Here is a 15,156-nt window from a genome sequence, read left to right as displayed (position 1 = left end):
CTGCAAGTCATTTAACATTCCTAGAACGGTACGTGTCGTATTGATTCAGTGAATGTACACGCGAGAAGCGTGACAGTAGTCTTGGTAAATTCCTTACCTGAGTCACGGGAAGTACCTGTACGTCTTCTAGCCTATTTGCCGTGAGATAACATCGCCGGCTGGGGGTGAGTTGTTGTAGCGCTCGATCATATTTTAGGGCAATCGTGTGCATTTCTACGGTGCTGATGCACGAACACGGGGAACGTTATTATTCTCGCGATAACACCGTGCCACTGTATCGATAAGGATCCTATCCGAGTCGTTATCAGAGAAGGAACGATGTTCACCGAACTGATTAATCTCTTAATTCTACATAGACCCACGAATCCTTTTAACTATCCGCTTTCTAAGAATCGAAATTCACCGCAATCACATGCGAACTCGATTTCGCAAGTGCGATGGCAAATTATTGAATTAATAAATCACCAGTCAACACAATCGGACATGCTCGCGGATATACTAACGTAGATGAGTCAAGAGCCTATGTCACCCTCCACTGCTTTGAACCGCTGAGAAAAAAGCGTCCCGACAAAACGCCGAATTAGGAAGAAAGGGGGTGGCGATTCGTACAGCGACGAGATTGGTCCTTGGTTAATGGTTTCTCGCCGAGGATGGGAGAGGAAGATAATTCGACAGCCGTGAAAGCACGTGGCTGTATCGTTAAGGAACATGTCATGCGTGTGCGTACCTGCAGCCGAAGAGAGACACGGGAGAGCGGTTTACAAGCGAGCCGTTCGCATTTACATACGGCTGTGCGCGATAATCGCTGGTACACGTAACAGGCTACACCGTGTCCACGGGGAAAGGGGATACATCATAATTCTCCGGTGGAAATCGAATCAATTCTCGGCCGCCCACGTGCCGCGCCAGGTATTGATGATTGCAGATAAAAAGAGGCGCGAGGCTACCGAGTGTCGCGAGGGCGACGAAATGACGCGCGGCGTGCATTCGACGACTTCTCATCGCGGACGCACCGTTCGCCAACGCTTATCGCGATCTCTCCGAGGCGTTATGGTAAAATATGCCATCACGATCGCCGCGGGGGTGGGGGAGGGAGGCGATCGCTCGAATCGGCGGAGCCCGCGGGACCGAGAGAGTAGGTGGGAATAAATAATCGACGGGCGGAGAGAAATTGTGTAACTCGTGGATTTGAATTGTTAGTGGGATTCGCGGAAGGCTGAAATTAATTGAAAGTTTAATCGAGATAGCAGCGACGAAGGGAATTTCACGGGGACTGTCGCGCGGGGGGAGGTACGGAAGTGAACTTTAAATAATGCCAGGCATAAAAAGAGATTGTCGGTGGCAACGGAGGTAATATCGGCGGACCGATAAAGCATAACGAGCCGTGCTCCAACTTTGCTCCCCCTATTCCAATTTTTCAATTTCCATTTCACGTTTCCCGTCGCGTTTTCCGCGCGAGCGGGCACGAAAAAAAAATCCACAAAAGCGGGCTTCAAATTGCCCCGGCGGAGGCCGGGAAAAGTGAGTCATATTTCCACGTACGCGACGACCCCTACCAGCCTCCGGCCGACGAACAAAAATATCTTACGGCGTGCGTGAGCTGTGATAAACCACATTTACCAACGGTGTGCACATTTAACATTTATATCCTACCAAAGGAGAACAACGGGAGAAGCGTATGCGAGAACACGGCGAGGAGGGTGCAATATTTGCGAGTGGTGGGTGGAGCTCCGAAACTCGAGCGATACAGTGTTTTCGGTTTCGGAGCAGGGACGTGTACGGTGCGATAAATCGAAAGCGAAACAGCTTTCTGGCGAACGTCAGGAAAGACCCAAGAAATATTCTTTCCTGCGACGAGTATATTTACGTACATGTAACTCCCAGTGTGTCGATCTCGTTAACGACATAAATGCCAATTGTAAAAACTTAGGATGAAACGAGATCGAAATATAGGCAGGAAAATAGTTGTCAATTGAACACAAGAATATTCAGTTTTTTTGGACACATTTATTATGCTTTCGTAGCAAAACGACATGGAATGAGAGGTAGTGGAAGTAATAATTATGACAATCACAGTGTACAGAGAAATATCCAAACATACCATCGGGCGGAATAACTGTTACTGACCCAGTCTTAAAATCTTTCCGCACAACGTGTCTGGATTGAAGATGAACAAGTTATTATGCGGCGCGCCCTTCTGCGAGACGGTTTTGATTATTTCTTGCCCCATGATACCGCCCACGATAGCGCAGACTGGGCTAATTTGAGCGTAGACGTCGCCCCTAAATCAACGGCAAATTTTACGATATGTTAGCGAAGAAGCCTGACGACTTCGATGGAGCTCTATCAAATTAGCGTGTCGCTTTATACGTACTCGACCAGATGATCTATTTTATCCTCAAGCTCGTACTTCTCGATAACCGCTGCAGCTTCGGCTTTAAAATCCTTAGAACCCCTTTCACCGGGTAATGGATCCTTGCCGTATTTCTCGCGATAATTCAGCATTACTGGACAGGGAAGTGTAAAAATAAGTCACGTATATCGTTGCTGAAGTGTCTTACCGAAACACTTACTTAACATCATATAATATATCTCTGACTCTTTAGGAAGGGAAGACTTTGCGACGTTTAAAACCAACTCGAAAGGCACAAAGGTGTCCGTACGCTTCTCTGTCACAGTCATATTCTCAATTTTCTCTTTCGGAAGGGGTCCATCAGTTTCTATGATCTCTACCTTTAGTGTCTGCACTACATCTCTGAAGCAGGAGTTTTTTTTCTCTTGTAACAAATTCAATGACGTAATTCATTCTCAAATACCACTTGAAAGTGCACTCACTCTGCATATTCCTGCACTATTAAGTCGGCAAAAGTGTAGCCTAGCATTCCCCACACATCACCCGAAAAGAACTTCACATTATGCTTTCTGCATGCTTCGTTAATTCTCTTTATTTGCGCGATGGTGCACTGTACCGCGCAAACAACATCGAAATCACTAAAATACTTGTCCGGCTTATCGTCGACGTTAGACGTGTCTGCATCGATTTTAACCATGAGATTCAAATTTTGCGCTCTTTGCAAGGATGCCTCGGCCCTCTGAGAACATAGCGCGAATGTAGATACCTCGCCCGCCGCAGCTTCGTGTTCTACTTACATTCTTCCCGATCAATTCTGTAGGCGTTAAGAACTGGGAACATCGATCTTCAGCCGTTACGTTTCTGTGATCTAGAAACGTAACTGCTTTCACCCCTGCCAGAATAATATTTTTTGCTATCTCCGCTCCAAATCCATTTAAGCCTATTAACAAGACTTTAGCTGCTCGTAGGCTGTAATTGTTTAATGTAACGCACCAGTTTAGAAACCACAATTATAAAGGCGAATGTTTATTACCAATGCTCATTAAATAAGCATCGAAATAATAACTGTATTCGTTCGACTTTGATATTGCCCAGTTTATAGGTTAGAACCCGGTATACTTGCCGCTTTTGAGATTCTAAGCCCCACAAACGAATTTGTCTATCATACAACTCCGCCTCGTGATCTGTCAACTCGACGTTCTGATTCTTGTCCTCAACCATGTTAAAAATACTGTTTGTAGGCTGAAAAATCGACTAACCGCCAAAAGCTCGCTCTCAAATATTAACGACACTGGGTCGAATATAGGGCAGCCAACGTAACGATATATTATTTCGAATGTAAGTGCAAAATGATGATCAACGAAGGAGATACGATTTGAAACAATGAACGGAGAGATTTAGAGGACGATTTAGAATAAAAGCAGGCCGGGAATTTGGCAATCTGACGAATGCAGCTTTTGAACGTTAAAAATCGTTTATGTTGGAGGAACTGACGGTTAAATGACTGAGGGGGCGTCGAAGGTGATGTGCGATTATGTGCGTGTACGGTGCGATTGTTTAGGATGTTCCTTCCAGAAACAATTAGAAGATATCTTTCCAAATGTCAACGTACGGCTTGACAAGGCATCACTCGTCGTCCACGAAAGTACAAATAACTTGCAAGTACAGTTTACAAGCTTAGGTTAGGTGGAGAATGGAGCAATACAGTAGTTATAAAAATTTGACGTGATAGTTGCGCAAGCTACGTACATTCTCAGGCGCATTCACGTTGCACGAAAGTGTAAAAATGTAAGTGCTATGTCATCCTTCATTTGTCGATCGACAGTGTATTTCCCACAGCAATTATTTATAAACAAAACTGCGATCCTACTAGCGCCCTCGCGAGTCGATAAGGAAACTTCAAAACGGAAAGTGATATTGTTTTTGAAATTTCATTTCTTTTTTAAACAATTGCGCAATTAAGGAGTATAGCACTCGAGGATGATTCTTTATAATGAGTTGTACTTGTACCGAAATGCTTAATTATGATAGTATAATTTGGTACCGAGCGTGGGGGCAATATTTTGTTAAGAGTAATCTCTTGTATTCCTGCTGTGTGATAGCAAAGTGTATCGGAGAGGCAAATCTAAAGCCATTACAATTAATACACGAACATTGTTTTCAAAAGAATATAGATAAAAAATTTAATCAGAACTGCATGTAGAGCTTGTATATAGAGGTGCTTGTCAGAGTGAGTTATCATGTTGTGAAAGCTGACCTTTGAAAAATATTTTTTACCGCAAATAAATAATGCTGACCTTCCATTGGTATCATAATAGCCGTGTACACACAGCTCGATAATTTTATATTGCCTTATTAACGTTACTTGGAGATTTCTGATACTTTATAAAGTTGGTGCTATTAAATATTACGGCAGAACCTTTCCGCTTACGCTCCTTCCACTTAATTCAAAGATTATTTCTTCTATAAAAGCAGATACATGGATTATTGGATATAATGAACAACTATTGCAAAAGACATGAACATGCCTGAAGAAGAATATGCGGAAAAGACATTTGTATACAAATTTCCATCCTGTACTACAAAGCAGGAATATGTGTTGGAAATACCGTTGAAAGTACCATATCATGGTTCCATCAAGGAGCTCATGCACCGTATAATGACATCATTTAAAATACCATGTTACGTGGAATCCGATCTATTGGCCTCCTTAGAAACCACTGTTAAAGAGCTGACGTTACAGTTTTACAATGAGAAGGCAGAGAAGGCTCTCGCGAACGCGAAGTCAGGGAACTTGGACATCGAGGACATAATAAAGAATTGGGAGAAAATTTACAAACAGAAAACAGTGGACTATGCGGATCCGATCGGAACAACAGATGAAGAACTATTTGCTGCCGCGTATCATAGATTGGTGCATTCTCCATCATTGGAGCCCATTCTACAAGCGGAACATAAGTATGGAAGAGACGTCACCGAAGTCATTCAAATGAGAGACACGCATTACGAACAGCTTACGCAGAAGTTAGTATCAACATTGTTACAACAAATTACTTGTTACTGTACCAATGTATTAAATATTCTTCGTCGTGCTTATTAAGGAGTGCTATCTGTACACGATGTTTTGTGGTCTTTGTACTCTGCTAAGTCATAACAAATTGCTTTACTAAACCATTTTTTCACCCACTCCTCTGGCTATATTAGAAAAGAAAGGTCAAGTCCCACATAATAGTAGTCGCCGTGTAATAACACATACAACAATACTTATCACTTGCATTGACCTTTCCATGTAGAATCTGTAGATTGTCAGCAGACTCAACATAATGAAGATACATTTCAAGTTAATGATCATTTTTATAATACAGTGGCAGAAAATTCCTTTCCTTCTATCCTGACCAATACCCTGTAATTAAAATTAAAAAGCTTTCCTTTTAATCTGCCCGCGATTAAACTGTCTGTAGGCTGCGAATGCAGTTGCCTTGCTATCTTTTTCGGAGCTCAAGTTTAATTAACCCGGCGGGTATTTTAAGAAAGTACAGGAGAAAAAAAGTTGAGAAACATCAGAGAAACAAATTGCAGGCAAACCGAAGAAATGCGGGTCGCCGTGGAAGCCCTCGAGGCTGGCTCCACCGAGAAGTCCATAAACGACATGGCGGGGCGACATTTCGAGGAACAAAGTTTACTGCAAGGTCACTGGGGGTCAAGGGTGGACGCGTTGAAATTAGAACAAAGACGGCAGTATCGTAACTGGATCATGAGATTACTAGAAGAACAGCAAACTAACATGCTGCCGACTCCTGTGTACGTTTACTGAATGTAAAACAGGCATGCGGTACATAAATACTGTTGATAGCCATAAAGTGTGTAATAATAAATTATTAGGGGTTCTCCAATGGTGTCAATGCCACCGATTCGACCTGCGCTAGACAATTTTATTCACAGCGAAGATAAAAATACAGCGGATTATCCCATTTTGGAGGAAAGCTTCACTATACACTTGGGCTCCCAAATGAAGCAGATGCACAACATACGAATACTGACAGGAGATGTATTAGACTTTTGTAGAACGAAGAAGAGCGACTCTGGGTGGGACAATTGGAACAATACTATAGATTAATTCGTTTGAATTGAAGCTAAATGTGTTCCTCACGAAACAGGATGGATCCAACGCCGCAGAGGTTGCAGACTGCTTTAGGATTATACTCGAACGACCTGTGCGGACTAGTATTGCTGAGCGACAATCATTTAGGAAGTTACTCTGGTATAACGAAAGGTAGATGGAAAATCTTGGTCAACCATGTTCTATACCGTTTCGTTACTAACGTTAAAATGTTTCAGAGTTGTGTTCGATATGCCAGCTAACGACAGAGTTCCATTTTCCACCAATCGACGAGCAATTAGAAAAAATTCGCGACGACGTGAAGGATGCTGTCGCCTGGAGGCAAGCGCGTCAGAAAGAAGGAAACGAGTCGCAAGTAGGCAGACGTGGAATAAAAACAGGCCGACGCATGTTTTGTGTTTAAGCGGATTCTGAATACGTGTTGTTTGCAGACGAAAAAATCGACGAACAGCAAGAGTTTGCAAACTGGGGACGTTTACATTACGAGGCACTCGAATTTAGCGCAAGTCCATGTAATATTCCATATGGTAGTGAACGACTCGCTGAGATCCGGTGAGTAAACAATATTTTCTGTAACTCTATCGAGCCGCGCGCTTCAATTTTCGCGCGCAATTGCAGGCGATATCAATTCGAGGCACCCAGCCATTCTGGGGTTGCGAAACATTTTGAAAACCGCCTGCTGCAATGATGTAACCACGCTGACCATTCCCGTACTCCTCGTTCACGAAATGTCGGAGGTACGAAATCTTCTTAATTAAAAACTTCATTTCCGTGGCACTTTTACAAAGCTACACGCCTTAACGTGGGATCCATTCCAGGATATGACCGTAGCATGGTGCACGAAAAGGGCGGAGCTGGTTTTCAAGTGCGTGAAAGGGTTCATGATAGAGATGGCATCCTGGGGTGGCGCGGAATTAAAGAACCTACAATTCCTTGTCCCCAAGGTAAATTGATTTCGAAAATACCGCAGGGAAGCGGAGAGCAGATTAACAAAATCGTCACCCTCCTTTTCCAGGGGATGTCCGAGGAAGTATTTGGCACCTTGGCCACGATGCTGCCAAGCATATTTCGAGTATCAAACCCGCTGGTGTTCAAAGCTACGAGTACACCCCAAACCCCAAAAAAGTGAACGACCGTCTTGCCATTGTTATCATATTATACGCGTTGAAAATATTCAAATATTTGTTACTATGTATTACGAATCTCGGTCGCAATCATTCACCGCGGCCGGGGACGAGATACGATTCCATGAATAAACGTCTGAGCCTCTTCGCGAGCTTTTTGTTCATATTGTTTTAACACCACCGACTCCTCATTGACCGATAGTCACGCGATGTGCGTGTTACACCAACGCGCGCTCACAAATGCATACTAAAATATTTCTTGTTTTTGCCAACCAATTAATCAGACAATATCAAAGGACCATCCGAACCGTTCTCTCCGACCGATAGTCTTTCAGAAAAGAAAAATGCGATGCTGCCGGTGCGAAGTTCCTTATTTAAGAACTGACGTCAAAATTGTTTTCGCGAAATCTTCGATTTCGAGTAACGAATTACATTTCTTTTTTTTTATTCAGCAGAGTAAGACAATCGACGCTGCCAATCACGTCGGGCAAATTTCTTGTAACAATCACCGTCCGAATTGCATCCCAAATTCGCCTAAAGCGACCACAGATGCCGATGTAATTCTACAATGTTCTCGCAGCAATTAACATTCAACTTCGCGCACTAATTATAGTAAAAGGAACATAGGGCAGCGGGTTTTATCGTAGATGGATGCGTCGCCGAGCGGACTTTATCGCCGGCGGCTGTATCTTTATTTTCCGAGCAGTGGAGGCTCGCAGATACGTTTTAACGTTTCCGTTGGCAGCGTGCAATAATTTGTCACGAATCTCATCGCGCGCGCGGTGCAAGGTGCCAGTGCATTATCGCCGTTATCGCGCGCGCGCTCTTTCTCGTTTTTCCGTCCCCCGCGCGATTAATGCCCGCGGAGTTTCGAGAGGCGAACGCGAGAAACGGGGCGTCCGGCGATACCGTCGCGCGAACATAAATTAATTGAAAAAATAAGCGGCGATTAAACTGCACGGGGAGGAAAAAAAGTAAACGCGGAGCAGAATCGTGCGGAGGTTTATCTGGGAAGAGGTGCGTTAGCTTCTGAACTGGTCGGTAACGGATGAATTCAGCCAGCACCCCGCGAGGATACTCCAAGAAATTTTTTTCCACATTTCACGCTCACCAGTTGTACCATACAAATCGTCGCCAGTGCGCGTTACATGCCCTACGTGTGAAAAATTGAACGAAAGCGGCAACTTTCAGCTGAATTTAAACTAGGAAGAACACTGTAGACAATTTTATACAGAAAATACACTTCCATCGGGAATAGTAAAGCAGGAATTCGAAAAAGAATTTGAAGAACGCAGAGAAGGTTAATACAAATATAAGGAAAGCTTACACTTAGTGGAAGACTTAACAGAAAAGGACATTGAGGAAACCTAATAACGGAGTAAAGTGCGCAGTTAGTAAACAATCGAAAGTAATGTGTAAATATTTATGAAAGTTGCCGGAAAAGTATACAACACGATTTAATAAAAGCATCATCGCGAACGAGTTTACCTAATAGGTAACCTAGTTTATCATGGGCAAGGATTATTCTGCCTCGTGAAGTGCCAGAATACGAACGAAAAAGAATAATAATCAGACTTTTAATGCATCGACTGAATCGCCGTTTAATCGTTTAACGTGACGTTAACGTGCAAACCGTGCCGTATCGAAGATAGAGAGGCGTCAATCCGTTCGAGAGATCTTCGAAGCGGACGAGCAACGAAAAAGAAGAGAGAAAAAACGCTCGTGCTCGGTCGAGCAAGTGCACCATGCCCCTTCTGCTCCCCTCTTAATTCGGCACTGTGAATCGCGAGCAGAGTATGCCGCGGATGAAATCGTTGCCATTCCAGCGGATCGTTGTGTGAGAAGCATAGTTGAAACTAGGCGTTCTCGTGCTGCCTGTTTCGAGTGGAATCGAAATTGAATCTCGCCTGTCGGGGTACCGGACACAATTAATCATCCACCAGCTGGACAATGGGGCCCGTGTCTGTCGCGGTGTTTGCCTTAATTATCTCTTCGATCTCGGCGATTACGGTGGGTTTCCAAAGCGTGGCTTTTATATTCTTTTTTTTATACAAAAACACTAACTTATCGTTTCGCTTGCTGCCATCTCCCGATTCTCGACATTCATTACTGATTATCGGTGGTTTATATTCTAACAGTCTGCTCTCTTCGCGTGCACCTTGCACCGCGAATTTGAAATCTCGGAAAATGCGCGCGCTTTTATAGGCCGTTACACCGTTATGGCGCGCGAAGATTCGTTTCCCGCGCCATAACAAATTGCTGTGGATCGAAGAAACGCGACTGCCAACGCGAATGATGTGCTTAATTCGCCTAGATTTTAATAGAACCTGTGGTTTCCTTACCTACATGTTGCAGCTCGATCTGTCTCACCGTGGCTTGAAGAAGGAGGATTTCTTCGTGAAGCTCCAGTCGCAAATCTCTCTGCAGGACGTCACCGACCTGATCCTCCGGGAGAACGAGTTCGACAGCTTCCTCGACTGCTCCACTAACCTCGCCAGCCTCAGGACGCTGGATTTGTCGCAGAATCACCTTCAGCGTTTCTTTTTCCTATGCAAAGACGAATACAACTTACAGGTGCTGAACGTCAGCCACAACAAGCTAGAATACATCGACGACAATGCCCTCAACGACCGAATCCCGAAGCTCAAGATACTCGATCTTTCTTCGAACAGACTATCGATCGTCAACGAAACTATGCTGGAGCATTTGAAAGTAACCTATCTCGTAGCTCGCGGTGCAATAACGAAAATCCTATCTCCCGATGAGTTTGTAACTTATTGTTCGTGCTTTCAGATATTGGAGTACCTTTCGTTAGCCAACAATCCGATAAACGACGAGATCCACGAGAATGCATTTTGGAATTTGATAGGGCTGCGATACTTGAACCTGAGCAACGTATCGGCGTCGACCTTCTCGTCGGAGCTGTTCAAGACGCTAATCAACTTATCGACTCTAGATTTGTCAGGAAACTCTATAAAAACCATACCGTTATTGCCAGACAGTATAGAAGAGCTCGATTTATCTAACACTCAGATCCTCCACTTACAAGATCTCTTTCTACCGAAGCTACGCCAGCTCAAACTGAACGACATGCAGAATCTAAGGGAGCTGTCCTTTAACGATCTCGAAAATCTGACTAGCTTGGAAACGTTAACCTTAGCCGGCTCGAAGCAGTTGGCGCACTTGAAGCTGTACCCTTACAGAGGGCGTCTGCTGCCGCGACTGCAGCGCTTGTCGATAAACGACTGCGGTCTGAAAACTCTGGACTGCGGCCTGGTGTCGATAATAAAGAGAACAGTGATCCTGAACGTGGAAAACAACCCCTGGAACTGCGACTGCAAGATGCAGTGGGTGAACGTGGTGAATGGGACCAAGTCCCTCAGCCGCGACATCAAGTAAGTAAATGGAAGTTATTAACGTTGATTATTTGTAGCGATACATCGAAGTTTTATATGACGCTGCTAAGACAGCTGGTAACGGAGTAAAGGTTTCGTCGATTCCTGTAGCGATGTCTCTGCTAATACCGCGAAATTTATCGTCGCTAAAATTTCAAATAGTTAATTATAACTGTACACGGATTAATACTTTCGATGCTGAAACTTCACCGCTTAAAATACCACGATTTAAATATAAATTCTTAGACTTATTTTGGGACTTAAATAATCCTATTTAAACCATTTAATATTAAACTGATAATTCGGTTCTTTAACAGGAGGGTTTCTATCATTAATTCTTTAATTTCCAGATGTCGTACCCCAGATAGATATCTCAATAAACAGCTGAGCGAGATACCGAGCAGCGAGTTGGAGTGCGAGACCGTGTCGTCGCTGTTGTATCCTGTGCTGGGGGCCAGCGTTCTGATACTCGTTGTTACGATTATGTTAGCGGTCAGCATCTTCGTGCTGAGACGATCCATCGGTCATTGGGACATCAGGCGAAAGAACCGGGACACGGTGACCTACACGAACGTCGACGAGTCCTCGAACGACATGGTGAGAATCCTGGCAGTCGGCGAGACTGTCGAGCAACACGAGGAATGAACTGATAACGAACCGACAAAACAGTAGGAACGTATTAACTTAGGATAAGCGATAGAGACTTAACGAACTGTACTCGAATCGATAACTTTGTACAAACTGGCGTACAAAGGTGTCCTAGTTACGGGTATGGAAACTCGGATGGTGGTCGAAGCTCATGAAAATATATAGAAGAAGTTTGTAACCAGTCCCTGGCCAAATAGAATCTCAACTAGTGCACGAGGTGCGAGTAGTCGTATCTCGCGAAGAGTTGTTGCTCGCCACTTAAGTTTATCAAGCATGAATCACGCATACCGGGGCAATGCATGATACCTCCACCAGGAATTAATCTAATGCATTCTGAGGCGTCGGGGGTTAAACCATAAGCCATTGACGCTTTGAACTCTTCAGATAATTAATCGGTACTCGAACGGAAAGCCAATAATCTAAAAAAAACAATGGGTTCGCGGACCCAGCTGATTAACGCCTCCTTGTTTCTTTCCAACCGCAATCACCATCCGAGTTCACTGCTCCGATTCTGCAACACCCTTGTACACCTCATTCTCTATGTATACCTTTTTATACGTAACAGACGGGACGACGATGATTCGCGATGTCTTTATAGAGCTAGACTCAACGAGCAATATTGTCCGAGGGGGGGGAGCATTCAATAGCCTTTATTAAGCCGCCACGCGTCGTAATGCGGACGAAATACACTGTAAATACAGAGGGCAACGTTTTAGTCACTTCTAGTGCATCCATCGAGCCCGAAACACCGTGATATTTCGAGTGCTCGGGCATCATCTGGAGTACGCGACAACAATGTGGGACCTCTGTGGATCGAATAAAAACGCCTTTTTGTCGGCGCGTATCGGCGTTATTTCTCGAAACCCTTTACCCTCGAGCCCTCTCCACCGGTTGCGAAGCGAAATGTCTGCCCCGACGGACAAAAGGAAGACGGATACAAAAGCGTTCGATGGCTCATTTCCCCTGAAAGATTCTTTTCGCCGGTGGGCCGCGTCGCCGACTATAACTCCACGCATCGATGGCCGCGCGTACCTTTCTCGAGACGGAATTAATTGAGATTCGACGAGCATCTTTTCCGAGGAATCCGAGCCGAAGAATCGGTTCCCAAGCGACGCGAGTTCCGCTGCCTTGCGGCTCGGAGTCAGAGAAAAGAGTGAAAGGCCTTCGTGCAATTCCATAGAAGCCATAGCTCCTGTTTCGTAGGTGCACACTTCAAAACCGTTGCTCGAACGATCGCCAAGGAGGCGAGCGGCGTGATTAGTGTCGCGAGACGTGCACGAGGCGGAGACTCGATGACACCCGGTGTTCGCGCTCCTGATATCGACGAAAGTACGCTGGAGGCATGCACCCCGTCCAGAAATGGAGTGCGATATCGCCGAGGACGGGCGAGCAAATGGTGCTATGAAGATCGTCAGTTTCCGTGACGTGCACCGTGATCGCGTGCGATGTAGCGATCAGCCTTTGTACCGAAGTATGATCTTCCTACGGGAAGCCTATTGGGTTACGGCTACGACCGGAGAGCCTTCCATATGGACGAGCACGTTACACCGGGGGGCACGGTCAACGTGGAAATCACGTCGTGTGTCAACGATTTTAACACTTTAATAGTTGGGCGACTAAACGCCTTATAAAAAATGTCATCGCGTGCAATCGCGCATTGATCTTCATAAAATTCATTCGTTCACCTCGACTGTAGAGATTTTCGAATTGATCAGACGTGTAATTCAGCCGCGTGTTTTAATTAATCGCATGTGTTATCAGAATGTAAAGGTCCGGTTGACGGAATATCCGTTCGCGAAACGACGCACGGGTGCAGGATATGATCGCTCGGTCCAGGAGAGCCTCGAGAAAAATCGACGAGCCGAGGTTGCGGGTGGTTCGCCTGAGCGAAGAGCGAAAGGCAGGCGAGCAGATCGGGGGCCCCGCTCGATTATACCGATCCGTGCTCAATGGAACATTGTGGAACTCCTTTTTCGATAATCTAGAGACAGAGGGAGAAAGAGGGAGGCTGAACGGAGGAGGGCGTAGGAGGATGCTGGACGCTTTGCGTCGCGATGATATCGAGTGTCCGTAATTCGAGATCCCGTGGCGAGCCAATTTGGCGAGCCGGCGGAAAAATAATACACCGCCTACCAGCGCTCGATGCACGGGGACGTCGCGAGCGCGGGGCAGCGAATTTTGTAACCGCCAACGTGAAACACGTGGGCAGCACAGGGCTGCATCGGGAATATCGTGTTTCCAGCCAAGTAAATACGAGATCCTCCCTTTAAGACGCCTCGATAGCCCTGCCGATATTTCGGTGGAAAAAAACTCGTCTGGATAGATGCTGGAAGATAAAGAGGGATGAGACAGATTCTAATCGACATGGACGAAACTGCCCCCACGAGATTCATCTAACGCGAGATCGATGGATTTTGGGAAACTACGGAGGCGAGGCGATGAATGGGGCGAGCTTAAAGTCCCACTACGTTTAGCTCGAAAGAATCACTGCCAGAGAGACTATTTCAACCCTCTTTAACACCAGTCGAAATGCATCCTCGAAGCATCGCACTTTCCAATGACGATTCGTTAAACCAAACCTACCGCATTAACTAAGCTGACCTGCTAATTACCATCGCGCCCTTGATACTCCAACCGTCACCCTTCGCCCCCCGTTTCCTCCGGCACACCGCCCACTGCAATGAACGAGACCGACGGAAACGATAAAAACGGAGCTGGCGTCGCGATTCCGTTGCGAGGGAAATTCCAACGCCATGGAACTTAGGTACGCTCTTTCTGTTGAAGCTAATTCTCACGTGACCCAAGGAAATATGGGCGTACAGGGTTGAGGCCAGGGCTCACTGCCAAATAGGGGGCAGCCCAGTTAGTGCGCGGCAATTTTTGGCGTTCCGGGGTTCTATCTGATTAAAGCAACGTAGAAATACGGGGTTATGCGTGTAAGCTGCCAGGCCATCCATGGGGAACGGGCCGAACAAATGAATAATGAAAATAAAACCCACGATGGTATCGGTAAGCACCATGGGATTACATACGCATCAGCGCGGCCGCGGCGAACTTACATTATGAAGTCCCCCGTGCAACAGAGGCTCACGTATGCACACGCGTGCACGGGAGAGCGTGTCAAGCGCGTATACAACCCTGTACGTTACGCATTTACGCGCCACCAAAGAAAACAGACTTTTACCCCCGACGAGCGTTTTACCAGCCCCCTCCCCCGTCCACCCCAGAACGGATTTAAACGGCAAATCAGGGGTTCCGCGTTACCGTATTGCTGTTACAAATGGCGGTTTTCCCTCGCGCCAGTTTTCACGCGAGGACAAAATCGATCCGATGGCGGCTGCCGCCTCATCCAGACGGGATCCCCATGCTGTGTTTCGATAGACGACGGAGCAGCACGTCTGACGTGAAATTTACACACCTTCTCCGGTGATCAAAGGGTGTAGGAAGTCAAACGTCAGTTGATGGCGAGAATGTGCGAGGGAAACGTGGAAGCTTGCGTAGGGATTTTTGTGTTAT

At 45.7% G+C, this 15,156-nt stretch overlaps 3 protein-coding genes and 1 long non-coding RNA gene across 5 annotated transcripts in view; 2 read left to right on the top strand and 2 right to left on the bottom strand.

Moving 5' to 3' along the window:
* LOC143373404 (uncharacterized) overlaps window positions 1–10,079 on the bottom strand; it is a 91,195-nt gene extending 81,116 nt beyond the window's left edge. Inside the window, exon 1 of the long non-coding RNA XR_013086459.1 lies at window positions 9,940–10,079. This is a non-coding gene — a long non-coding RNA (uncharacterized LOC143373404). The remainder of the gene's footprint in view (window positions 1–9,939) is intronic.
* Aos1 (SUMO1 activating enzyme subunit 1) lies at window positions 2,017–3,650 on the bottom strand. Its single transcript, XM_076820630.1, has 6 exons — window positions 3,477–3,650; window positions 3,151–3,322; window positions 2,836–3,092; window positions 2,574–2,755; window positions 2,375–2,507; window positions 2,017–2,282 (listed from the first exon to the last, which is right to left on the bottom strand). The coding sequence occupies exons 1-6, from the start codon at window positions 3,572–3,574 to the stop codon at window positions 2,120–2,122; spliced, it is 1,005 nt and encodes a 334-aa protein (XP_076676745.1). The 5' UTR covers window positions 3,575–3,650; the 3' UTR covers window positions 2,017–2,119.
* Window positions 4,433–7,749, top strand: LOC143373399 (ferry endosomal RAB5 effector complex subunit 3). Its single transcript, XM_076820627.1, has 9 exons — window positions 4,433–5,377; window positions 5,933–6,154; window positions 6,236–6,439; window positions 6,511–6,626; window positions 6,692–6,828; window positions 6,905–7,025; window positions 7,092–7,210; window positions 7,292–7,417; window positions 7,489–7,749. Exons 1-9 carry the CDS (start codon window positions 4,872–4,874, stop codon window positions 7,600–7,602), a joined length of 1,665 nt encoding a protein of 554 aa, XP_076676742.1. The 5' UTR covers window positions 4,433–4,871; the 3' UTR covers window positions 7,603–7,749.
* Window positions 8,270–12,480, top strand: LOC143373400 (trophoblast glycoprotein). 2 transcript variants are annotated; one of them, XM_076820628.1, is made up of 5 exons: window positions 8,270–9,607; window positions 9,953–10,309; window positions 10,391–10,992; window positions 11,343–11,589; window positions 12,357–12,480. In XM_076820628.1, exons 1-5 carry the CDS (start codon window positions 9,548–9,550, stop codon window positions 12,459–12,461), a joined length of 1,371 nt encoding a protein of 456 aa, XP_076676743.1. In that variant the 5' UTR covers window positions 8,270–9,547; the 3' UTR covers window positions 12,462–12,480. The 2 variants fall into 2 exon arrangements, with proteins under 2 accessions (XP_076676743.1, XP_076676744.1); XM_076820629.1 differs by having other exon boundaries at window positions 8,275–9,607; window positions 11,343–12,480.
* The last annotated feature ends 2,676 nt before the right edge of the window (window positions 12,481–15,156 follow it).

Source organism: Andrena cerasifolii, chromosome 9 (genome assembly GCF_050908995.1).
Source record: "Andrena cerasifolii isolate SP2316 chromosome 9, iyAndCera1_principal, whole genome shotgun sequence".
NCBI lineage: Eukaryota > Metazoa > Arthropoda > Insecta > Hymenoptera > Andrenidae > Andrena > Andrena cerasifolii.
Note: the sequence above shows the minus strand (reverse complement) of the source record. Positions and strands in the feature narration are given on the sequence as shown.

Bases quoted from the DNA above. Each gene is read 5' to 3' on its own strand.
- Aos1 (XM_076820630.1), bottom strand. From the start codon at position 3,574: ATGGTTGAGGACAAGAATCAGAACGTCGAGTTGACAGATCACGAGGCG. The intron at 2,756-2,835 runs GTGAGTGCACTT...CTCCTGCTTCAG, and splicing joins ATAGTGCAGGAATATGCAGA to AGATGTAGTGCAGACACTAA. The intron at 2,283-2,374 runs GTACGTATAAAG...CCGTTGATTTAG, and splicing joins AAAATAGATCATCTGGTCGA to GGGCGACGTCTACGCTCAAA.
- LOC143373399 (XM_076820627.1), top strand. From the start codon at position 4,872: ATGAACATGCCTGAAGAAGAATATGCGGAAAAGACATTTGTATACAAA. The intron at 7,026-7,091 runs GTGAGTAAACAA...GCGCAATTGCAG, and splicing joins GAACGACTCGCTGAGATCCG to GCGATATCAATTCGAGGCAC. The intron at 7,211-7,291 runs GTACGAAATCTT...GATCCATTCCAG, and splicing joins TCGTTCACGAAATGTCGGAG to GATATGACCGTAGCATGGTG.
- LOC143373400 (XM_076820628.1), top strand. From the start codon at position 9,548: ATGGGGCCCGTGTCTGTCGCGGTGTTTGCCTTAATTATCTCTTCGATC. The intron at 9,608-9,952 runs GTGGGTTTCCAA...TACATGTTGCAG, and splicing joins CTTCGATCTCGGCGATTACG to CTCGATCTGTCTCACCGTGG. The intron at 11,590-12,356 runs GTGAGAATCCTG...GCAACGTTTTAG, and splicing joins ACGAGTCCTCGAACGACATG to TCACTTCTAGTGCATCCATC.